The 25262-nt window shown below is 53.6% G+C and overlaps 1 protein-coding gene across 1 annotated transcript in view; it reads right to left on the bottom strand.

The window, feature by feature from the left end:
* LOC122377458 (unconventional myosin ID-like) overlaps window positions 1-22925 on the bottom strand; it is a 28300-nt gene extending 5375 nt beyond the window's left edge. Inside the window, exons 1-9 of the mRNA XM_043357513.1 lie at window positions 22729-22925; window positions 6625-6731; window positions 4489-4684; window positions 3987-4206; window positions 3104-3319; window positions 2238-2441; window positions 1776-1977; window positions 719-798; window positions 273-472 (exon numbers count right to left, since the gene is read on the bottom strand). Coding sequence (XP_043213448.1) covers window positions 273-472; window positions 719-798; window positions 1776-1977; window positions 2238-2441; window positions 3104-3319; window positions 3987-4206; window positions 4489-4684; window positions 6625-6731; window positions 22729-22817 — 1514 coding nt within the window. The 5' untranslated portion in view covers window positions 22818-22925. The remainder of the gene's footprint in view (window positions 1-272; window positions 473-718; window positions 799-1775; window positions 1978-2237; window positions 2442-3103; window positions 3320-3986; window positions 4207-4488; window positions 4685-6624; window positions 6732-22728) is intronic.
* Window positions 22926-25262: the final 2337 nt, after the last annotated feature.

The raw sequence follows: 25262 nt of genomic DNA, 5'->3' as shown, positions 1-25262 counted from the left end.
GTACAGACTGGGACGTGTAGCATGCATTAACGGCCCATCGTGTGAGATAGTGATGAATCGTCGATCATCGTCGCCTGCAGTCGGCCTTAAATTGAAACTACTACCTGCATAGGTATTGGTGTTTTCACACCACCCTTAAGAGATCAGAGACCCAAACCCGCCCTTAGCCTGAAAACAAGTCACAACATTTTTGAACAGCGACACCACTGAAAAGATATCGCCCCTATTCAGCCGCCTTTCTAAGCCCACTGTGCCGCGACTCCACCACCCACCTGATGCGGAACTCCTCTCCGTGCCGGAGCTCCTTGTCCATGGGGTTGAGCCGGCGGCTGCTGTAGTGACGGTGGTTGGCCAGCTTCTTGTCCATCGCTTCCAGCAGCATCTCGTCCGTGATGCGGCCCACGTTCAGACACGCCTCGTCCATGATGGCGATGATGCCCTTGTGCGGCTGCTCCACCAGGTCACAGATGATCTGCCGGTCAGGTCAAAGGTCAGACTCCGTTCTACAAGGTCACATATTATCTGCGGTTAAGTCTTGGTTCAGAAGTCAGAGATCGCTCAACATCAGATGATTTCTGAGTCCGTTCAAAGTCAAATCGTCTCTGCACACTGCACAGGTCACAGGACCAGACACCTGCAAACGGGCCCTGGCCGGGAGACAGCGCCCTCGGCACGGTGTCACAGCGCTGAGAGCACCAGGCACGTGATGAGAGCTCACCTGGTTGTTGAAGTAGTCGACGTTGGTCCACTCGATGCCCTCTCTGCTGTACTCCTCCTGTTCCTGCCGCAACACCAGCTCTGGGGGAACAGAGGAAACGGGGACTTAGCACCAGCTCTGACTGCAGGGAAAATGGCTCAACAGCAGCACCAGCCAAGGTATATAGCACATCGCACCAGCCTGTGACGGTAAGCAACAGATGGCTTAGCACCAGCCCTGAAGAAACGGCCACAACTGGGCTCATCACCAGCAATTGACGGTGAGTCATTCGCGTGGCACATCACGTACATAAATATGATGCAAGGCTGCGTTAAATGGGTGGTCATGTCACGCCAAGACTTCAGGTCAAGCACCCCCGGGACTGGAATCGGGATATGGGCCGAAACAGGCAATAGCAACAATTCACGGCTTAGCTATGCTCCGTCACTGCAAGTCGTATACCACGTAAATTCCACAGGAAAAAGGGCACAGCCAGTCAGCTAGCGTTTATGATGCAAGTGGGCTATTCCAATTTTCATCTGTGGTAATCAGTGCAAAACATGACTATCACTGGCGCTATGCATCAGCGAAACATACCTGCACCAATTATCCCCCAATGGTCATAAATCTGCCGTACGGTTAATTAAAACTAGTTCGTAGTGTTAGTGTCTCATTTGTCTCATGCATTTTTGTGTTAAATCCGATATGTTTTGGTGGCCGCCCCAGCCATCCCCACAGACAAATGAATATAAAAGCCAGCACCGTATCCGCGCACACTGAGAGGCCAAGGCCCGTGGCGTGGGCTCGGTGTGGGCGGAAACAGATAACAGCACACTGCCTGTCGGGAGATAACTGTTGGCCGACCGACCGCTGCCCCGCCACGGGAGAATGAACGGACCATAGCGCACTAGCAGTGAGCTTAATTTTGGGGCGTTTCAGCTCCATCTTATGTCATGGAGTTGTCGTGACTAGACTCGTTCACCATAAAGTAACTAAAGCATACACATTGTAGGCATTGAGCTTGAAAAATAGGACGACACAAAATAGACGATAAAGAAAGGGATCTCGATATACTGACCGATGAAGAGCTGCTGCAGCTTCTCGTTGCAGTAGTTGATGCAGAACTGCTCGAAGCTGTTGTTGTTAAAGATCTCGAAGCCGTAGATGTCAAGGACGCCGATGACGGTGTTTTTGGTGCGGTACCGCTGGCTCTCCTCCCTCACCTCGATGGCAGAGTTCACCTCCTGGATGATCCACGTGAAGAGACGCTCGTAGATGGCCTGGGGTCAGGTCAGAGGTCAACTTGTGGTAACATCAAGCACTATTACTATCAAACAAACCTGCAAATAAGGATGAAAAGCAATCTAAACATTGCAAAATACCATTCAATCACTGCTTTTCAATGTTTACTGAACGATCAACAGCACTGTGGCCGGGACAAGACACCTTACTCGTCCTCATCCTCATTCCCTCGACTACCTAACTCGACCTCTGAGCTCACCTCAGATGATTCCATCTCAGATTTGACCTCTGGACTCACCTTGGCGAACGCGTCTCGGCCGTAGGAGGCCTGCACCCCGGTGTGACCTTTCTCCATGACCTCTCCGCCGGCAGCAATCACCCGGTGGCAGAGGGTCTTTCCGAGCTCGGCCGGGGTAACAGACAGCAGCGCGCCCACCGCCTCCAGACGCTCAGGGGTCGACACCGTCGTCGTCTCGCCGTTATCGTCGAACTCGACGTTGCCCTGGAGACATGATAATGTTGAGTTAACTGGAGCTCGGATGGAAAGGTGATATCCTCTTGAGCTGGAGGTTAAGTCGGCTCCATGCGAAACGTGCTACATTGTGACAACGTCTGGTGTAAAGAAAATGTTTTGACGTAAATTTATACTGCTCGATTGGACGGGATTCAGAGAATGAAAAGCTCGATTTGCCTTATTTTTGCAGTCTCACTCAATCGTTCCACTTCACAATCACTTGAATGGGTATCCTGATTGAAGCACCACTTTTGCCGCCTGCAATCTGAATCACATCACTAGATTAGCGGCCCACGGCGCTACACAAATAACACATGCCGTGATACTCAGTGATTGATGCCGAAATGGGACAGAGACCGTGTTGGACCGCGAAAACATTGGCGGCATGTCTGATGACGGGTTATACCGGCTGAATAACAGACTTTGCCGACGGCCGTGAAAAGTCCGGGCCGATAAACAACGGTTCACCAGTGCCGCAGTATAAGCTCGCGGAGGGCTCGAAGCCGGTGATAGGGAGGTAAGGCAACTGCGAGTCGGCAGCACACACAGCCGACAAAAGCACAATCACTCGTGAAAATAACTGACGTATCTATAACAGACTTGGTATTTTAAAATCCAGCAAAGGACAGAGAAGATTGCTCTCATCTCACCAAGTTGAGGACGGCGGCGATTGTCCGCCAGATGCAGTCGGTTTTCTCCGAGCTGAAGCCGAGCAGTCGGAGGGCTGCGCTGACCGACTTGTAGTCCTGCCGGTCACTGATGGAGTCGACTCGCGTGTTACCACCTTGGCTGGTGTAGTAGTACTGGCCGGCGTCCCGCACCAGACGGAGCTTGGCCAGCTCCGCGTCCGGTGCACCGTACAGCAGCTGTGGAGAGGGTTAGCTGGTCAGAGGTGCAGGAGTTGGGGAGAGGGTTAGCTGGTCAGAGGTGGAGTAAGATGCTGGGGTCAAAACCGTCGATGGAAACAAAACAGGTTATTGAAACATTAAACAGGCCGTCAGAAAATCGCACATTTAACGTTTCATCAATAAACAAAAACTGTTGAGTATTACGTTTACACATTTCTGCGTATGGTCCCGTCAGCAATTCTGCTTAATTGATGTTACCGTCCCCGGTTATTGTTTCTGCGTCAGTCCGCCGAGCACACCGTTTTCTTGTAACGGGGCCACGTCCGGAGCAGACACATTCAACTACAAACAATCGTCCAGTGCAAATAAATAAACAGAAGGTGTCATAACACCAGCGCAGGGTTCCTTGTTGAGTGAAGCCCACGATGACCCTATGGCCTGTGCTCTTCGGGTACAGGGTCTGTCGGAGGGTCACATGGGTATTTAACCCCCAGCACTCCGAGGCCTGTCCAGTATCCACTTACAGGTGTTCACAAGAATCACTTGGTAGTTGAAAGGTGCCAGCAAAAGCGTCCCAATACAGGGTTTGAGAAAGCTAACCTCAAAACGGTCCAGTTATTTAGAATAAACAGAATAACATAAACATATCAATTCTAGATGAGCTGCGACACGCCCTCGAGCTGACCTGGTAGAAGGCGTGGAAATTCCTCTCGCCAGGCTGCTGGAGCACGACTCGCGACTTCTCCAGCAGGTAGTTGGAGATGTGGCCTCCCACCGGGTCGTGCTTGAAGTCGAAGTTGATGTCCATGTACTTGCCGAAGCGAGATGAGTTGTCGTTCCTGTTCGTCTTCGCGTTACCGAACGCCTCCAGAATCGAGTTGGACTGGATGAGGACGCTCTTTACCCTGAAGCAAAAAGGAGCATGTTAGAATGGAACGGCCGTAGCCGCATAGCTTACATAGCTTATTCATTCGTCTCCCTTGCTACCCTGAGATCGTCGTCCCCCTGAGTCTAATTTATCCGCTACATTCATTAAAATTCCAGCTAGTCGTCAATCTAGACCGCTATCGAAACGAAGCATTTCTTCAACTCCCTCTTCATCCCCTTTCCAATCCTCCCTCCCATCCCTTCTCATTACACCAGCCCTGTTCCTTCTTCAACGTTGTATTACCCAGTGCCAGGCTCACCGGTCGATCTCGGCCTGCTGACTGACGTTGGTAACCGCCGCGATGTACCGCATGATGATCTTGGACGCCTCGGTCTTACCGCTACCGCTCTCGCCACTGATGACGATGCACGTGTCCTGACCGCGGCGCTTCATCGCCTTGTAGGCGGCGTCGGCGATGGCGAACACGTGCGGCGGACGCTCGAAAATCTCCCGGCCTGTGGGCAGAGAGGTCGGGAATTAGAGTGAAGAGTAAGAGTGAGACGCTGGACGGATATGCTGGTAGCATAGCGATGGCTCGAGGGCAAGACCAAGGCAGTTGAACAGTTGGCAGTTGGCAGTTGAACAGGGCAAGACCAAGGCAGCAAAGGGAGGTCAGACTCAGAGCGACTCATGGGCAGAGCTAAAAGGGCACGGCAATACATTCCCGTGTATACTTGCCATTGCATTACTTCCGAGAACATCACGTCTTTCAGTATGCCCACATTGCGAAAATCGCTGCGCACAAGCACAATGTCACCAAATAACCCTATCTACCGGCTTTGCATCTCGTTTGGACTACGGGTCTACCTGAACTCGGCCCTACCACGGTGCACCTTGGCTAACCGGTCATGTTTATGGTCGGAAGTGCCTCGCCACCAACGACTCGGAGGGGCCGGTGAGGGGACGCCGTGAGGTCACCTGACCTTGAGGGCGGTCCGATGGACCTCACTATCCGGTGTCCCGAGGTGAGAGTAAACGGTCTACGGTTGGTCTACGGTTCCATAAGGGAGAGCAGTGAGAGACGGTGATAGAGAGTGGATGGGAAGCGTAAGATGAAATATCGGATGCTGACGTGACATATTACAGGCAGAACGATTTGTAACGGGTCACAAAGCACCTTGTGTCGTATAGAAGCGCTGCAGTCATTAATCATCGACATACAACAGACAGGTAAGTGAATGCAGATGCAGTCAGGGGCGCTATGCACGTCTCGTCAAATTGCGGGCACGCCCGCCGTTGTACCGAGAAGACTACTCGTCCGTGTCTGTTAGCTGCAGGCGAAAGGCGTGAGCGCGCTACACTGGAGGGCGTGAGCCGAGATGCCTGAGAGTCGATTGTCCGTGTCGGGTCCTTCAGAGTGACTTCGGTATGGCAGAGGGGAGGGTAGTCAAACGTGCACTGAATGAGACACGACACAACTTTGTAAGTGTTAAAGAAGCCTTGTGCGCGGAGGTCAGGGCTTCCTTTGTATGGCATTCTCGTCGCACCTGCACGTTCCGTTCTCTTCTTTGATATCCGACTAATAGGATGCCAACCGTGCATGATGCATCACTAGGCACACATATGCAAAAAATATCGATTGAATCAACTTGATTATGTCCGAAAAACAGAGCAACATAATCCAAAACATTCAGCAAAAACTATTCTCGATTCGTCCCCTCACCTTCACATTTCTCACTTTCTGAATAAAAGCTCGTAATGGTGAAAATTTGACCAAAGGGTGCGTGATTAGCATACAAAGGGTGCTGAACTCCGAAAGGCGCTCAAAAAACGGAATATTTATGCCTTGCAGACCATCACGCAGATCAAAGGGAGAGGGCGGGGCGGCATACGAGCTGTCCGTCAGTCCACGTCTATATTAAATGCGCGTTTATTTTGCAGCTGCGTACAGTTTCAGCCCAGCCGCCCCGGGGTGACGGTGGTAGCGCAGCGCAGGGGCGTGGCTCCGCGTCGAGCGAGCCGGTTGGCGTAGAAGTTACGGCTTATTAGCTAATAGCAAATCCTAAGAATAATGCGGCATTGAAGTGCAACATACATAAGCGTTAAGTGTTGAATATTCGAGTGGGTGTCAGATATAGGATGTTGGAGAGGCGCCCAGGGAATACAGGTGGCAGGGTAAAAAGGTGAACCGTGACCCATGGACCAAAATATATGGTACTATAAATAAATGGCAAAGCCTCAGATCCAGTCGGATGGGACCTCTGAAGAAGTCGGCAGTCGGAGCCGCAAAAGACCCGTAGTACGGCGTTTAGACAAATGGACACGTATGTACAACTGCGCTAACGTTATAGCGCCGGCTGACAGGAAAACAAGACGTAACTGACCGAGTGGAAGAGCATCCGCATGAGTCTCAATTTCCTATGAAAACAAACTATTCCCCTAGTCTCTTCCTCACCTTTGTATTGGTTGACGACATCCGGGCCGTAGATGTTGATGGTCCGGTACGGGTTTACCGACACACATACTTCTCCGATATATGTGTAAATCTTGCCTGCGTTGAATCTGGAACAAAACAAAAAAGATCGGTCAAAAGCCAGGACATTCACCAACCAGCAACACTGCTTACACTTTCTCACAGAGAAACGTTAATTGTGATGCATCACGCACGCCAAACTTAGGTATTTAAGCACCTAAAGATAAACAATGGCAAAAGTGAAAACAAATCGCAATAGTCTCCACCATCGCTCGCATTTGAATTCAATATGAGTTACCGGCACGGTTGTTCGATAGCATTTGGGGGCTTTTCGAGCTGAACGTCTTGCAGACTTCCCGGCGGCTGCATTGGCAGACGGCTCAGACCAAACCGCTTAGACTGCCAAACATGTTCCTCCAGATTGCTAAGAACCGGTTCTTTCACACGACGGGTCGTCTCCCCGCATTCTCCGACGTTCGATTAGCCTGTCCAAGATGTCAGCCCGGCGGGGACGGGGTAGAGGCGGGACGGGGGCTGGGCGGCGCCGCATTTCCATGTGGCGAATAATAATGCCCGCCTCCAGCCAGCGGCGGTGGGAGGCAGGCTGGCTGCGGCCGCGGCTGTGAGGTAGTGGCGGAGACGGCGACTCGGGGTGAAGTCCGTCAGAGGTCATAGGTGGAGGTCACAAGGCACTGGGCGCCGGCAGACGGCGCTCGGGTAGGGAGGAGCGCGAAAAGGGCTGACTCGGGAACTCGCAAACGGGACTGGACTTGCTGATCCGACGACGGTAAGGAGTGGGCTACGGTCATGTCGAGAGGACAGAGGTCGAGCTCAAAAACATGTCAGTAGCTATAAAACAGTGACCGGTTCGGCAACTTCAAGTCCGAAGTCGAATCCAGCCGTCCAACTCAGCGTTAACAACGCACGGTACCGCTGGTGTTACCGACAAAACCAGAACGAACCGAGGCTGAGCGTGCATAAAAACCGCAGGCCGATCTCACCGAATCGGTGCGAGTCACGGGCTCAATTTGTGGGCCGACACGTAATCGGAGCACCGCTGTGCTGGACTCACTGACTGAGCACCGGCCCGAACTATACGCCGTTTCACGAACGGTATCAAAGCCACGAAAAGAAATTGTACTGGTATACGAGGCGAGGAACTCGCCCGGTACATGACCGTTACAGTGAACGCAAACCAGTCATGATTCATGTTGCAACGACGTCACTTATCAAATTTGTTTCGCCTATCTGGATGGTGATAAATGATAATCATGACCCAGACTCATGATCATTAGCGGCACGTTGCTCGAATCTAGTCACAATGTAATCTCATTTCTCTAAAAGCCAGTTCGCTCCCCGGGGCAGTTTGTTGAACAAAGCCATCAGCCGGTCGGATCCCTGGCCAGGTGGCCACTCCACGAGGCCATGTATCACGTGGCTGCGCCGCCCTTCGCCGTGTCTGCGCCGCCACACGCCGCACCGCGCCGGATAATTAGCCCACATCACCGACTGGGACACGGTTCGCCCGCCGCCGCCGGCCTGAAGGAGAAAGTCGAGCAGGGCCGATCAAACAAACGAAAAACCGAACGCACGCCGGTACCCCCAGCTGGGCGCGGTCGGTAGGTTACCGGGCAAGTTCGGCTGGGGAGACTTGCTGAGCGGGAGACCTCCCGGCTCGCGCCTGTTCGCGAGTTTGTGGCCACCCTCAGAGCAGCTGCACAGTCATGGTCGTCAGTCACCTGCCGTGTCGACAGCCGGGCGCCGGTAGTCCGGCCGACGGGGGTGGCGAAGGGCGGCAGCTGCCGACGGACCGCTGCGAGTGATCTGACCCTGTCGCCCTTTGGGAACAAACTGACCGCAACCGCTACCGAGTGTAAATGGCAGCACAGACGGGCTGCTGAAGCTTCCACACAACTCAACAAGTCGTCTGTTCTGTCTCACGTATTGACTGTGGCACAGGAAGCCATGATAAGACGGCAACGAGCTCATATAAGCTGACGGCGGAGCGCTGACGGCTGTCGTCATTGTCGAGCTGCACGACCGGGCGTCGGCGCGATTTGATGTCCCAAGACGCATCGCGTCGCGCAAGTCACGTGCGTGAAATACCAATTGACATTCTGCGCTGTGCACGTCTAAAGCAAGCTGTCGAAGGCATCTGAGCGTCTATGGCGAGCTTCCTAATACCTACGATAGCTGGGCTCTGCAGAAGACTTACAAGTTCGCCTCACGGCCAAATCCTCACCAACGCGAATCTATAGCACGCTGGTCGTGTGCGGGGATTTATACCTGCCCTGGCGTAAATCGTCCGCCTTCGACCTCCGTATACCTATATACGACCAATAGAAACTGTTACATCAAAAAGCAGTAGTAGGACACTCCGAGTTATTTTCGAATGCGTAATGCAGGTGACAGATGCATTCAAAAGGTGTTTATCTAAAGACCTTTAAATAAATATAATTCAATAAATTTGGCATCTCTGCTCGCATCGGAACAACTAAAGAACGATTAAGAAGACGATTTATCCGCCTTTCCGTTGCGGTATGACGATGTAAGTGAATTTGCCACGTCGCATTTTTCATAGGCATGTAGACTGTAGACGTCCAGTAGCCTAACGGATATCCATTAAGAAATTAATCAAGTAGCCTCACTGCCCATTCACCATTCGTCGCGTTACACCCAAACCATCAAGCAGTCCTCCATTGAGAGTTCAGTGCTCCCGTTCTGAGGCGATTGATCACGGTCGCTCGGCTGTAGTTTTAGGGCCAGGCCTTGGCTCGGCTGTAGGTCCCACAGCTGAGTCATGGAACCGGACGGCCTCGGCTCAACCTCTGACCCCGCCGGGACCGCCGCGTCCGGCCGGGCGGAACGGGCAGCGGCGGGCCGACCGGCAACAGGCTAAACCGGACCGGAGCGAGCTACCCATGGGAGGTCGCTGTGGGCGAAGGAGTCTCTCCTCTGCGCGCTTCAGCCTCCCCTAGCCATGTGTTACAGTTCGGGACAGATCCGAGCTCAGCAGCAGTCTGGGCTGTGATAGGGAACTGAGGGGTGAGCGTGTAGCATCCTCGCTCCATTAGCAATCATCACGCAGGTGTCGCCGAGGCCCCGCTGGGGCTTGTGGACCCGTCCTCCTCAACAGTTCGTGACACTGTAGTACACATCTGCACACTTGCACGCCTTCACGTCGGAGCCGAGCCCCCCACATGCTGACCGTTCTACTCGAACGCCCAAGAGTGACCGAACAACAATCAAGCTGAGGGCGTGGCGGGTCTTTTCCAGACTAGAATTTCCACTTCCACAGCAGTGGAAGCACGCCGGTCGTGCCTACTGCCTTCGATAGCACAGCGCGCACTTCGAACTCTGCGCCGAGGCACGCTCTCTCGAGCGTGCCTCGCATAAAAACGGGGCCGGTCCGATAACAAGACGGTTGAGGTGCGCCGAAGGTGCAGGTATCGCGGAAGTGCTTCCGCTCGCTGCGATCTTGCGACACGGGTTTCCTTTTCCCCGAACACACTACATAGCTCGTATTATGAAAAAACATGCCAAATCATTTTTACAAGTAATTTACAAATTTTACGCATTTGTAAAATTTGCACGCTCACCATTTTTGTTCTACAGCAAGGGAGCGTAAAATGTAATACGGTATAGTTATATATACAGTGGGCATCAATGCAGCAGTAAGTGCGCCTTCCCTCCAGTGAGTACGAGTCCTGTGTAAGCTTCGTCTCGCACCCCGTGCATGACCCTCCGTTAGCTGGTCCCACTCGCCAGGGGCACAAAAACGGCGGCCGGCCGGCCAGCTGACCGCTCGCCGTGCCTTATAAGGTAACGAGGTGGTGGCGAACCGTCTGACCGGCACATTAGAGTGCAGAGGGGCGGACAGAGGCAGAGTCACGGGAGACATGCATTGCATCGGACAAAGGCGAGAGAAATGAGTGTCAGACAGCGACGGGAGAATGCCCATTGCAAGGGAGGGACAGAGACGGGGGCCGAAGAGAATTATCGGTCGGACTGAAATGTTAAGTGTAGTTCAGACTGTAAGAATCGTGGTTCAGACGTACCAGAGTCGCACTGAACAGCTCGCAGCGCATAATCTTTCCGCAAGTTTGACAGACCGTGCTAACGTACCGGGCATTATGTCGACAATGGGCGACTTTCCATGGTTGGGGTCACGGGGCAATAGACGCACTATCAAATCGAATATAGCACGTCATTCGTGGCGATTTAACTTTCCATGTGCATAATGGCCAAAACACCGCTAAGTTCAGCCATGCAGTGAGCCCTATCGACCGTTTCCGGGCCGGTGGTTTCCGCTGTTGCAAAGCCGGCAGTGGCTGATACAGCACCGGCGAGCGTGGGGGCGTTATCCCGCCCGATCCCGCCGCCCGCGCCCCTCATGTCTATAGCCAGAACCACCACTGCGGCCACGCTCACTCTCACTGGTTCGTTTGGTATGAGTCTGCAGCTGGGTAGAGAGAGGGGCAGTGGAGGGGGCGGTGAGACCATTCACTTTCAGTGCGATGATGCCGTCACTAACCGCCGTGTCGGTTAATCTCGCTCCAGTGGTGATGGTATGAAGTGTGACTAAACTCGTCAGCTGGAAGGGATCGGCCCTCACGGTCTCTGATCTATGTACAATGCAGAATATAGCAGCTTCCGCACTTTCGAGTGCAATTAGGGATAGCCTCATATGCAGGACGGAAAGGCACCGGTAGAAAGAGATGAAGTCAGTATCCGGTGACGTCACTGCCCGCGAGGTCAGCTGCTGCGCCTTTAGATGATGACGTCACGAGGACAACTCTACAGCCTACGGTTCAGTCCAACGACGATAAATTATGACCTCCAATGAAGCATCGTTTCCAGTCGGGGCGAGCAATATCGTGCCAACATCAGCCTGGAGTGGGTCCGAGCCAGGGACGTGGGGGGGGGAGCTGACGTCATGGTGCGTGCAAAGCTGGAGATCTGGGGGTGGGGCGACAGGCTCGGTTTCCGGCCGGCGCGGCGCCGCAGGCCCTGCTCGCCGGACAGTCAGTCCGCCCACACACAGTCAGTGCTGCACACTGCACAGGCAGGGCGGCATCTAGCTCTGTCCAGCCTGACGACTCCAGTCTGACAACTCTCATTCTGAATACGATAGCCATCCTCTGTAAAATGTCGCCGAGCTCTGTAACTATGTGCCCCAGTCAACGGCAGACCTGATCAGTCCATTCGTCCGTCCAGTCCTGGTCAAGTGGTCAGTCTAGGTCAGCCCGTCCAACTCGCCAGTAAACCCGGCCCGTCTAGTCCGTCCAGTCCATCCGCCCGACCCGCCAGGTCCGTCCAGCCAGCGTGGCTCCGTGTATGGCATGCCACTGGTGACGTTACAGACCGACCGGAAGCACCGGTAAAGGGGTGCGCCGCCTCGACTTCGGTGTCGCTGACGGCGGCAGGGAACACCGGCCGGCAGCGACAGCAGAGAGACGGCAGACAGGTGGAAATCAGTAGACTTTGACAGCAGACAGCATTGTTGACGGCACATCGGTCACTATGGAATGGATCGTTGGGACCAGCCCAGCCATGCAAGGCACTGGTGGAAAATGATGGCGAGCTGTCGATGACATTATACCGTCTTTCACCAATCTCCACGATGGCATAGTTCATGGACAGATATTTACCTAGCTGGACGGCAGCCGACCGGTTACCATTGCATGGTATAACGGTACCGATATGCAGCGCCTCGAGCGAAACGGCAATGCCTGATAATCTTGGCTATTCCGGTGAATCAGGTCATCATATTGTCTGTGTCCAGATCTTCCTGACCAAAACACATCGATGATAGGGCCTTGCATCGATGTGAGGTGAACGAAGAATTAGTTGCAAACTTTTTACTTTATCGCTTAAACTGTAGGAATGAAGCATATAGGCTTCATGTTGGTATACCAACATCCAAATTGCTAGTAAATCTGGATAAACCAGTGACATGAAAATGCAGCCCACGACGGAAATGACACGCCATCATACTCTCTCTTTGAGTCACTTCAGACCTCAGCTCCTGCCTCAGCCACTTCCGGCCTACGTCCCGAGCCGTTTCCGACCTACAGCTCCGGCCCGGGCCACTTCATATATACGAATTAATAAGTCAATTAATAAGTCACACCTCTGTCCTCGAGATATATGACTGCGTGAAGGCAGGAATGTCCTAGAATGCTTAGCATGCAGTTTGGAGTGCTCTATGTGACAGCCAGCCTCCACTGGAGCCGTCTGGGTCAGAGCTGGAGAGAGGCCGCTTCGCCGACCATCTGCTGCGCTCTCAGGTCACGAGCGGACCGGGAGCACCTCCTGACTAGACCGGACCACGGGCGTCCCGGACCGGACCGTATAGGCAACAGAAGAAAGGAACAGCCGATAACGTCCCTATAGACCGGAGATGGAGCATCTCAGAACCGGCCAGAAAGCGTCCCCCGGGAATGGACACACAGTGGCCTCGGACTGGACCGAGGACGACCAGAGTTTAACCGAGAACAGAATAACTGCAGAGCGGACAGAGAACGACTCCCAGAGGTTTCATTGTAACCCTTATCGCACGAATGTGCATTGTATGCATGTTGCAAATGCAATGTACCGCACAATGCACATTGTATATAGTGCAGAGTTCACACTCAGCTCGCCATTCCATGTCCAAAGCCGCCAGCTTATCATCTTGTCAGCGGAAACGGTCCGTCTTCTCCGAGCGGTCCGTTCCAAATCGTCCCAGCAGTTCACTATTCACGCGCGGTCGACAGGTGCGGACAAGGCAGCTGGCATTTCGAGTCGGACCCGCATCCCGGCCACTACTCCGACTGTGCTGGAAACGGGGCTACCAGGTCGACGGCATGGTAATGCTGTCCCGTCTGTCCCCAAATACGTCACATTTCCGTGAAATCGCCGACAAATGCGCCATTTGTGTACGGATTCAGGTAAACGAGCGGGCGCTTAAAGACAATAACAATTTTCCTTGAATACGGACGTTATGTCCCCGTGATTCATTGTGGTCATTGTCGGAGTATTTGAGGTAGCATGACGGTGAACGAGCGATATATAAACGCCGTTGAATATGTAGAAACGTACGCGTGTGTCACACTTTATCGGAGTCGAGCTCTGTAGGCCGTGAAGATAGCACAGGTGCGGGGACGAGAAACACGCACACGTAACTTATGCAGGCGCGAGGCCGCAGATCCACATGCGACGACCATGGTGACACACTGATGACGCTGGTGACACACCAGTGACACACTGGTGAGCGGCGACACGCTACTGACACACTGGTGACACCCGATGACACACAGTGTGCCCCCAGCCACGTACGGCGGCTGGGTGACACCATCAGTGCACGCTCGGGCCGGAGGGGGATTGGGTCGGGGTCGGGGTCGGGGTCGGGGACGGGACGGGGTCGGGGTCAGGGTGAGGAGCACGGGGAGGGGATGTGGGCGGTAGGGAAGGTCACACCAGCTGACCTGAATACGTCAATCACCACAGCGACACCGGTGCTGACGTGCAAGGATAAGGCTGCAGGCGGGGGACAGGGGAAGTGGGGTGGGTCGGTGGAGGGGGTCTGTCCCGCAGCAGCAAGAGAAGGACACCTCAGCTATCTGTCACCATACGTCACATCGCGTCACGTGCGTCACGGACGTCACGGCGTATCGTGCACCGTGAATGGATAATGTCACGTCCTGTTGCGCTGTGCCGCTCCGTATAGAAAACGTGCGCCGCTCGCGGGAGCTTGTGTATATTTCTACGACAGAGGCAAAACAACTTCAGTCTGAGGATCAACATGCAGCATGACAGTATTGCCAGCTCTATGATGTGGAACAGGCGAGGGTGCCCAGCCCACCACCACCACGCTACACTGGCCGCCACCGCACCTGTCACCAGCATTCATTGACAGCCACCGTCCGTCACCTCCCGTCACCGCCGGGCGAATGTAGCAGGGAGAAAGTCTACCGTGCTCGGTCGGGTGTCGACTGTCGGTGGTTTCATGGTTTCTGTCGAAGTCGGCGTTGCACAATGTCACACAAGCCAAGCGGTGCGGGGTACCCCAATCGGTGGATATATGATCGGGACACTGCCAGCCGCAGCAGCGGGATAAAATGGATTATATTGTAGGTCCTTCGATTTTGTTCTTCCGTAAAGTAAATAAAGTAGCGGATCATAGGCGGCGGAACGGGGAGGGCACCGGGGCACCGTAACCCCCTTTGATTTTGGCATTTAACATTATTCCTATGGGCGTTGCATGGAAAGAATTGGACCAAAAGTCGGCAGTGCCCGCCCCCCCCCCCCCCCCCCCACCCCTTATTGAAGGTGTTCCGCCGCTACTGTAGCGGATGTCTTCAGGGCATACATTCCGTCTAGCATCGACAAAAGATGGTAGTGCTACTGACTTACTGAGCCATGCATGAGATAGAAGGGCCATGGGGCTCGCTCAATCCTCCTTTGACAACACACCTATCACCCGTATCAATCGACGGCGCATCAGACTGCGGACGTGCACGTTCCGTAGCCAGAGTTTGTGACCTGCTGTCCGGGCACATTTTGGACCGCTCCATTCTCGGCTGCCGCGGAGTGGCGTGGCACACTAAACGACACGGGTCGGAGCAGCAGCTGACAGGCCGACCGAGGCCGAGTCGCCAGTCACTGAGCCGTCATCAGGCCGTCATCGGGCCGTTAGGTTACTACTGGTCTTAGCCAAGCTAAAGAGAGATAGACGGGGATCTGACGGGACGGAGAGGTGAGCCGTGAGTGAGGAACAAGAAGACGCAGGCGATCAGTGAAATTATCGTGACCGTCCCGCTGCAGGGGAGAGAGAGACGGCATCACGTCATGTCCCAACGTCTCTGCAGCCGTGGCCCGGCGTCTTTGCAGCCGTGACCCGGCGTCTCTGCAGCTATATCCCCCCTCCCCGTGTCTGGGGGTCGCCCGGTGACTCAGCACCAACTGCCGAGGGCGGCGCTGACTCACAGCTGCCCCTCGCCCGGTGCTGGGCGCAGCCACCGGCGTCACCGCCGCCGTCAGCGCTGCGCTGGGAGCTGGCCGGTGGGCTGCGGCTGCGGCTGCGACTCAGCGTGCTCGCCATGGCGTGACGTCAGCTGAGTTCCGGTTGACGTCATCGACAGGAGACGAGTGCGACCCAGCTGAGCCAGCTGCCCCTCCCCCCCCCCCCCAGCTGCCTCTCTCCGGCCCTGTTATACGGCCTTGCTCCGGCCATGTCTACCGCAGCTTCCTTTAGCTACCGTCTTCCCGCCGGCCGACTAGATAAGACCGTAGCGAGCGTCAGACCAGACCCAGACCACCGATGACCCCAAACCGAATAAAGTAACTGCAAATATACGTGCGTTGAAAATCATATCTAAACTGACACCGTCGAGAAAAATCTGCTGGAACTGACCATTTGGACGTAGGTCGACACTTCGTCACTATTGTACTACAAAGAACGTAAAAAATAAAAAGAGGGCCGCTGCTAAGTGGTTTCGCAACCACATCGCCGTATCACCTATGCGCGCGAGCAACATAAATTGTGCACGCGCTGAGGCGTCCGAGCCGGTCCAACCGGCAGGTCCGCCACCAGAGAATATCTCTGAGCTTGGTATGCACTCTCCGATGCGGTGGGCATCTCTCCCAGTGCAGCACACACCAAGCGCCCGCGGGCCGCGGTCGCCAGTGGCCGCAAAAACACGTGGTCCGGCGCGCGGCGGCTCCGACTGGCCAGCGGGTGGTCACGTGAGCGTCCAGTGGCCGGCGCGGAGACCGGAGACGGTGGGATAGGCGGTGGGATAGACGGCGGAGACAGCGGTGTCGGCTCGGTCGTTAGTTCTGCAACATCGCCCCCTGTGCGCTCGGTAGACGCACTGAGGCGGTACACTGCAGTGATGGTCGCCAGAGACTGGCTGAATTAACGTCAGAGGAGCTCGGGTCGGGGCCTCGGTGATCAAGAGTCGGTCCGCCCCGGCCTGTAATCTCATCAGATCTCCGCGATGGGCCAACCTAAATCATATAGGCTCTCTGTGTTCGCTATAAGTGGTGTAAGGAAATACATGAATAAAAAGTAAAGCCGTCGCCCAGAAATAATCAACTGGAGCTTTGCAGGGCCAAGGACAACACATTGTTATTTGAAGGTCATCCCACAATGCCGCCCAGAGTTTTGCTCCGTTATGTTAAATTATGATTACATGCCGCTGTTGCAGCCCGTTAAATGATTTGTTCAACAGAGACCTCATATGCAAGACATTGTCCAGATGTCTGGCCAAGGCGAGAAATATGGCACGGGAAGCCGCCGATTTAGTGCAGCACAGGGTTGTTTATTAGTCTGGCATCTGCTCGGCCGAGCGGTAACCGTTCTGGTTGTGTCATCTGAGCTCGTACCCGACCGCAATCTACGGCCTGTTGGTCATAATGGGGCTTCAATACAAATAAGCGGGGTGAATTAAACCACTGTAGCAGAACAGCGAATAGAACGCGATACGCAGGTGACTTTCGATGTACGAAACAATAGTACCTAAATCGTCGGAGAACGAAAGGCAGCTAGGTGAGGTCCTCTCCCGAATGGTGTTTTTGTGGAATTAAACGGTCATGCCGAGCAAGGTCATCGGTCTGTAACGGTAGCTTATGAGAGAAACAAGCTGAGATATTCACATAAATATACCACCTCGTTACCATGACGGTCACGACCATCGCTGCAACTTGCTATTTTCAACATAGAGCGTCTGTGAGTCGTCATTATTTTTCTGCCGGGCTAGACCACTACATCGCGCCGGCGCACCTGCTGATATCGCCAGGCTTATGCCGTCTACCACATGGAAAGTCCTCGACCCGTACTGCCTGTGGTACTTACTGCCCACATACCCACCCACGCTCTACAGAGTAGCGTGCCGGGTAGATCGACTTGTGGCGTGTTGGGTGGATGGGTCGGCGATAAACCCGCCCTCCAATACAGATTAGGGCCTGGGGGCAGGACATACACGGCAGATGCAGCAGCGCCAAACTCGGGACGGTCGCTGCTGTCTGCGACCGCTATGGGACCTAATACAGCTTAAGTTCTTCGTTAGACTCCAGACGATTCTTAATCAGACTTCAGATGCAGACTGCTGTGACATGGAAGAGACCAGACACCGACACAGGCTATATGCGACCAATTTGCAAAAATGCTGGCATGAATTAGACTGTTACAATGGTACGTTCGGGTTTCACAACGAATAATAATAAAACGACGTTTAATCGCGTTAGAGATGTTCCTCAAGAAAAACTGAATATATAATGACGCGTCACGTCACCGTTTCTAGCCAATAAATCTCCGACGGGCGTTGTCTTCCACCGAAAGGAGCAGGTTGGGAGAGTATGTAGGACGCCGAAGGTGACGGGCCGACCCACTGTTGGATGACAGCGGCCCCCAAACCTGGAGGATACTCGCCCGCTCCGCCCCCCGCCCTGTGACGCACTCCGCCCAACGGCCGTCCAAAGCACTGGCTCCAGGGTCGTCCGCTCAGAGGGGGAGGGGCCAACTCCGAGGCTGCCATCAATCAACCTCCCGAGTCACCCTGTCCAACCGTCAGCCGGACATATTCGGCGGAACTCCGCCTGGGATCCCTGAGATCATCCCGGCAGTCCTTTCCAGGAGTCACCGCGCCGGCTCCCCAAACGGCCGAGTTCATTGTCCAGCCGCCAGCGTCTGATCCGTCCGGCTCCAGTATGCACGGAATGTCCGAGCGCCAAACGAGACTAACCAGTTGGAGGCGGTGTCTGCACGGCTCTCCGCGGCGGGAGGGGCGTACGGTACGGCCTGCACGGCGAGCGGCACGGCCTGGCTGGAGGGCTAGGGTCCGTCTATACAGGCACGCCCGGTTCCGGTGGTAGCGCAGTGTGGATGCATATGTCGCACGACGGCGCTGAACGGTGGGGAAGGTCGGAAACCAGACGCATTTTCTATCCAGTATGCCGCCTGTTGGATAGTATACGGACGGTATCCCTGTAGACACGGGAATTGTTATCAAGGGCCTGTCGGAGACGGCATCATTGGCCGTCGCGGGATCCAGACTCCAGAGGCACCAAGCTTGGTGCCACATATAGCTGTCAGGTCGAATTATATCAGCTATGCCTGCTGAGACCAGGCCCACCATAGGCTCAGGCCTCAGGCTGGGCCTGACGACTGAACGGTGAGATATTCCCGCGGAGACTAGCGGCCCGGCATCCAGCGCTCTTCCCAAGGTCACACACACAGTGCTCACGGACCAGCCGGGCTGGCGGCAGTGCCGTGTTTGGTCTCATGTTTGATGGTTCCATCAGCCACGTCCAACGGGCGGGCGGGTAGGTATACCAACGGGCGGCGGCATGCAGCTGCGCATACGGGATATGCTGGAAAGTGTAGAGAACCATATATGGACCACGCCAAACACGGGCTACTTTGTTGTTTGAAATGAGTTACCTGCTGTATAAGCAATCGCCTTTCTTTTGAGCCGAACAGACAGCCCACTGAAAAAAGAACTTCTCATTATAAATACAAGTCCACTAAAACGGCAGTTATAAAACTTCAAGAAAATGCAACAAACAGTCCGATTCAGGCGTGTTCTGTTACCGAGGTAAACAAGACGATATTAGCATTAGTCCTGCTTTCCTCCACCACTGCCATGTCCTGTTTGGTTTGACAATGGGTGTGAAGGGGTAATTCTCGAGAACTCGAGCGGAGTTCCAGTTTTATAAGCGTTAGGTATCGGCAGCTGTACGCCGGACACAGCACTAGAACGACCTGTGGGGTCCAGAGTGGCCCCGGTAGCTCACCCCGCACCGTCTCGATCCCGTTTATTTATCCTCCCCGGTGACGACTCTCACTAGAGGCGAGCGCAGGCTGGGTCGGGATACGAGTGTGCGACCCCAACCCACCCGCTGCGTCTGAACGGGCATCGGTGAGGGAGCGCACAGTGGTGCAGGACGGAGGTGCGATACGGGCCGTAACACACGACTACGTGCCAAGGACGCAAAGTGGGAATAGGTCGGCGTCCCGTGTGCAGCGGCAGCGCACAGCCTGCACAGTCGCGCCCCTCCCCTTCTAGACGGCGCACACAACTACCAAAACAACTCCGGGGTGCGGCTCTTGAGCAACGTCCTCACTTCCGAGCGGGTGGGGAGTTTCCACAGTGGCGGGAGGCGTAACTTTTCAGAGACGGTGCGAACTGTTTTGTCCTAAGGCCATCGTACATCGTACACACACTTAGCAATATCGGTGTCACATATTTGACCGACTGCCTCCGGGCGAGTGCCACCGAGTGAGGCGGTGTCAAATGTCAGGATACAGTCACGGGTGCGAATATGACACCGAAGAGCGGAATGTGCTCGTTCGGGAGCCAGAGTGTGAGTTAACACCACGGACTCAGATCCAGGGTCATCGAGCCATTTCTCATCAGAGTACCTACCAAACACTCGTGACCGTATAGGAAAGATTCTTGGTCCTCGGGGCCAGGATCACGCCACTAGCACGTGCTCCACACGACGAAACAAGGAACCGTCACTCGTCAGCCTGAGGTGGTTAAAATTCACTCCCCGACGCTCTCCTTCTCTCCGGCTGCATCAGTTCACGAAGTGTGAGCTCAAGCTTTCCAGTTCAGGGCAGCCAGCTCAGGGCTTCCCCTTCCACGGGGCAGCGCCGGCCCGGTAAAAACGGCTTTGTCAGCTGCCGGTCGGCCCTGGCCGGTCAGCCAGCAAACAGGGCTGCCCTTATCCATGAGCTCACGTGCAGGTCCGCGCTCCGACCGTGATTGTGTCCATCCCAGGCGGTTATCGCTCCGGGGCGACTCACAGCGATAACGGACATGGCGACGGAGCCTATAATCGGAGCCATAATCGGAGAATGGTACGCACACAATGCTGACCTGGGCAATTCCGCAGCGACTCATCGTACTCGGCAATCGTACCTTACGGGAAAACCGGCGACGAAGCCATGCAACTTAGACACGGTCAGCGTATGGATCGCCATACGTCCATAGCGAAGAAAGCTCTTCCTTCGCCTCTAGGCGGGAGGGGCTGTTTGAAAGCGAGAGGCGCCATCGCTGACCCTGACCCGCAGGGGCGTAGGCAGGGGGGGGGCCACTGGGCCATGGCCCCCCCCTTGGGCGCCGAAGGCGCCCTTTGCGATTGGAGGGCGCCGAAGGCGCCCTCCAATCGCAAATGCAATTGTGATATAATCGAATCGAAAAACAATCGCGACTGGAGGGCGCCCTCCAATCGCGAATGTGTTTACAGGGAAAATACGGATGGAGGGCGCCCTCGGAGGACGCCCATTCCAAATACGCCCTCCAAATACGGTTGGAGGGCTCCCTCGGGCGCCCTCCAACCACATTTGTAGGCTGTAGCTCTCTAAGCGTAACGGTGGTCGCCTATGTAAGCCGCTGTCCTGTAAATAAACGCCCTCTCACCCGAAGGCGCCCTCCTGTAGGTCGCCACCCTGCTACACATTGCCGCCCTTCTGCTGATCGGCGTCCTCATAATTATTGGCGCTCTCCTACCTATTGAGCCCTCATGTGAAATTTTGAAGGCCGCCTTTCTCCCTTTTGGCACCCTCTTGTTCAGTGCCGCCCTCCTACCTATTGGTTCCCTAGTCCTTCCTGTTGAATGTTAATCGGGGCCCTTCTCCTATTGGGGCCCTCGTGTAGATCGCCGCCCTCCTAACCACTGGCACCCTCCTGTTGATCACCGCCCTCCTATCCACTGGCACCTTCCTGTTGACCAGCGCCCTCCGCACAGACGCCCTCCTGTTCGTGTCATCCTCTTGAGCAAAGGCGCCCTCCTCACCATTGCCACCCCCATTTTAATCGTCACCCTTCCGCTCATTGGCGACTTCCAGTTGATGACCGCCCTCCCACCTATTGGCGACCTCTTGTTGATCGCCACCCTCCTATTGGTGCTCTCCTGTTCCTCGCCACCCTCTTACCTGGTGGCGCCCTCCTGTTGATTGTTGATCGGCGCCCTCCTACCTATTGGTGCCCTCCTGTTGATCGCTGCCCTTCTATCCATTGGCGCCCTCCTGCTGCTCGCCAACTTCCTACCTATCGGTGCCCTACTGTCGAAACTCGGGATGTTGATCGGGGCTCTTCTACCTATTAGTGCCCTCCTGTGGATCGCAGCCCTTCTACCTATTGGCAACATCCGTTGATCGCTGCCCTCCTATCATTTATTTACTCCTTTGGCATGTTTTTCAACTTAGTCGTTCTATTGCACATAGTTGATGTCTTGCCTGTGAAAACTGCCACAAATGAACGTGCATTCAGCACAATGAATGAAGTATCTATACCTACCAAAACTATCTACGCTCTACGATGCATAAAACACGTCTTTGGTCTTAACGGATTGATCCTACTTTACGTGCATCATGGCATCTATATGGATTACGATTAAGTATTGTCAACAGGTTCGGGCGCAACAGCAGGCATCTGAAGTTTCGGTGATTGAAACTGGTTATGTGGGTACACTGTGTGTATGCATCTGTGAGAAGGCTATGAAGGCTGGTCTGAGGTAATTTGGATGATGTTTACGCATCTCGCGCTCCGGTATCAATCCGATACGGTGATCTGGTGCGTAGATATGCCACCGCCAATAAACTTTTATACATCGACACCCATGAGCCAAGCTTTCTGTACAGTTTGTGTGGCAGCGGCCCGACCAAACCTTAGGTATTTTTTACACCTTCAAATTTGGTAAAAGAGCGAGAGGAGCTTTGAACAGTGATCGTATAAAAGGCGTGCCTAAAAAGCGGAGGAAAAGGTTGTTTTCAAAAATTTCGCGCGCCTTCGGCGCAGCATTTCAAGAACACTTGACCTTTTGTGACCTGGAGTATAATGAATACACACGATGCAAAATCAATGCAGCACGACCTATACGAGGTTACGCAAAAAAAAAACTGGTGGCATGGTAAAAAACGCCTCCCAACCCCCCAACCCCCATTGAGCGATTTTTTTATCTCGCGACCGTATGGCGCCCTCCTTGGGTGAGGTGGCGCCCTCCAAACCCTTGGCCCCCCCCTTCGCGATTTTCTAAATACGCCGCTGCTGACCCGAGCGCCAGTGCCGGCGCGGTCACCTGTTCGACACTTACCGGACCTGCAGGTTCTCCATGAAGCTGTCAATGTTGATTTGGTCCAGGAGGACAAAGTCCCCGATCCCGGCCTCATCGTGGTGCGCCATGGCTCCACGCTTAGCCAAACCTCACCGCGCACAAGCACCTACACAGCCCCACTCGCCTCGCGCCCGGCCCGCTACTGCCGCGCCCACCGCGGTCGTTTGAAACTGAGCGAAGTCGCGGCCCGACTCGGCGCGGCCGCCGCCTAGCGGAGAGTCCGGGGAAACGCGACCGGCGCCAGCTCACCTGACGAGTGAGACGCGCGGTAACACCCACCAGCGCCACAAACAGGACGGGACTAAATCGGCATTTGTCTGGACTTTCAACGATTAATGACTATTCAGAGCGAAATATACAACCAAGGAACAAAATCTGCTTCAGAGCCCAGAGCTTAAAGTTCAGTAATTGCCATCAATTTATGAAATGGGTTTGGGTGCACAAACAACCTGCAGTAGGGAACAACAACTGGGCATACCACTATATGCAACCTATACCTGCACGGGTTGCATACATTTATACTCTAATTAGGGTCTCCGGTTTACTGCGACGTAAAATCCAGTGAGACAGGTCAGGACTCCGAGCCTAAGCAGTACAAAAACTTATGAGAGGTAGTCGAATACTTTTTGCGGGTAGAGCTACTTTGCCCTCATTACTTCAGGTAGGTAACCCCATTTTTCATCCCATGATTTCAGGAAATTATTCTAGGCGAATCTGTACCATGAAATGAAATGGTATAAATCAACTTGCCAATGTGTAGTGAAAGTGCAGATCCTACACCGGACAATTGACCCTACCAGTACCCAGGCAGACGCCGTTATCACTTCGGTTTGAGCCTACAGGGTCCTGAATATCGCAAATCTACACGAGCTTGGCGACACTATCAGCACCGTCTGTCGATTCAGTGTTTTTCGTTTATCGGCACCAATTCCTCCATATCTGTGTGGACGGAACGCGATAAACGAAAATGTTTGAACACCAGCTCCGTCTGGGTTTCTGAGAACGGTCACACGGGGCTGGACTGCCCTGTCCCGATATTATAGGCCAATAGTAGCAAGGATATTGTACCTAGTTATAACAAAAACTAAGCGTATTGATTAATTCATGAACTACCAACTCTAGTTTATCTGCATAAAGGAAAGGTTCAATGCATCGACAACTGAGTACGCAACAGCGGTGAGCTTCGGAATCACTCAGACTCAGCACAATTAACCCGCGCCCCACTGGGGGGGGGGGGGCTATTTATAGCCCCCCCTCCCGTTTTTCTGCAATAACTTCCAAACCGCTTGACGTATCGACGCCAAACTTTCAGTACCCTCGGCTGCATCAATTTGACACCTTGTGTCAAAATTTTAACTTCGTACCTACCATAGGTCGGCCGGAAATGACGTCAGAGTGACGTCATGTTCGGCCGATTTCGACGCAAAACATTGAACCACGGCAATCGCTCCCAAGAGCTCAGTTTTTAAGCTAGATCCAATTTCTTTGCATGAGAGGATTTAGAATAGACTGCTCTATCAAACTGCTATCTCGGATTTTCGAAATTTGGAAAATTTCGAAAATTTTATATAATAAAATTCAAAATTTTTTATTTTTACATTTTTTTTTCCATTTTTTTTTTTGACTTTTCGAAAAAAAACGGAATATATGTGATAGAACGCATTATTATGACTTACTCTAGCAAGTTTTAGCTAAATATCTTCAAAAAATGGCCAAGTTATACGCATTATTGCAAAAAATTAACAATTATTAATTTTTCAAATCACTTTTTCAGCACGAATTTGACATCGTACGCCAATATAAATAGCACCATCGTGTTCCTGAGCTCAAACTGCATCCAATAGACACCTTTTTTGTTGAAAAATTATAACTTCAAAATTTGACCTTTTTTGACCTGAAAGTGACCTGACCTAAGCTAAATTTGACTCAAAATGACCTCGAATGACACAGACGACATCAAATTCGAAATGTTTGGCCTAAATGGACCATAAAATATGTGTCACGTGACCGACGGATGATACAATATTTTCGTGACCTGTGATGACCTGACCTTGACCTGAAAATCAAAGTACAAGTTTGGTACCCTCAGAGTATCTAGAGCATCTGTTTACGAGTGTGTGAACCAAAAATGAGCCTGATCTGACTTGTAAGACGGCGGCCAGAGCCCAAAACGTGAAGAAGCCAAAATGCTAATAATTTTTACTTTGACCTGACCTGTGACGTCATCGGTGACCTCGAGGTCAATGAAATTAGGATTCGCTCGACAGTTTTTCCGGGTCTATCAGACGCCGTTTGAATTTTGACGATCGGCCCAGTAGTTTCGGAGTTAGGAGGGGGGGGCTATGAATAGCCCCCCCCCCCCCCCAGTAGGGCGTGTTATACGCAGACCCCAGTGGGGCGCGGGTTAAAGCGAGATATCTCATCAATAGAGCTCTACATCGATAGAGCGGTATATCCCCAATATATACAGTTTGTTGGCTTAATCTCACGCCTCACCAGTACACCAGACACGC

The sequence above is a fragment of the Amphibalanus amphitrite genome, unplaced genomic scaffold (assembly GCF_019059575.1).
Source record: "Amphibalanus amphitrite isolate SeventyFive unplaced genomic scaffold, NRLGWU_Aamphi_draft 000044F_arrow, whole genome shotgun sequence".
Lineage (NCBI taxonomy): Eukaryota > Metazoa > Arthropoda > Thecostraca > Balanomorpha > Balanidae > Amphibalanus > Amphibalanus amphitrite.
The sequence above is the reverse complement of the archived record's forward strand: the minus strand, read 5'-3'. Positions and strand labels throughout refer to the sequence as shown.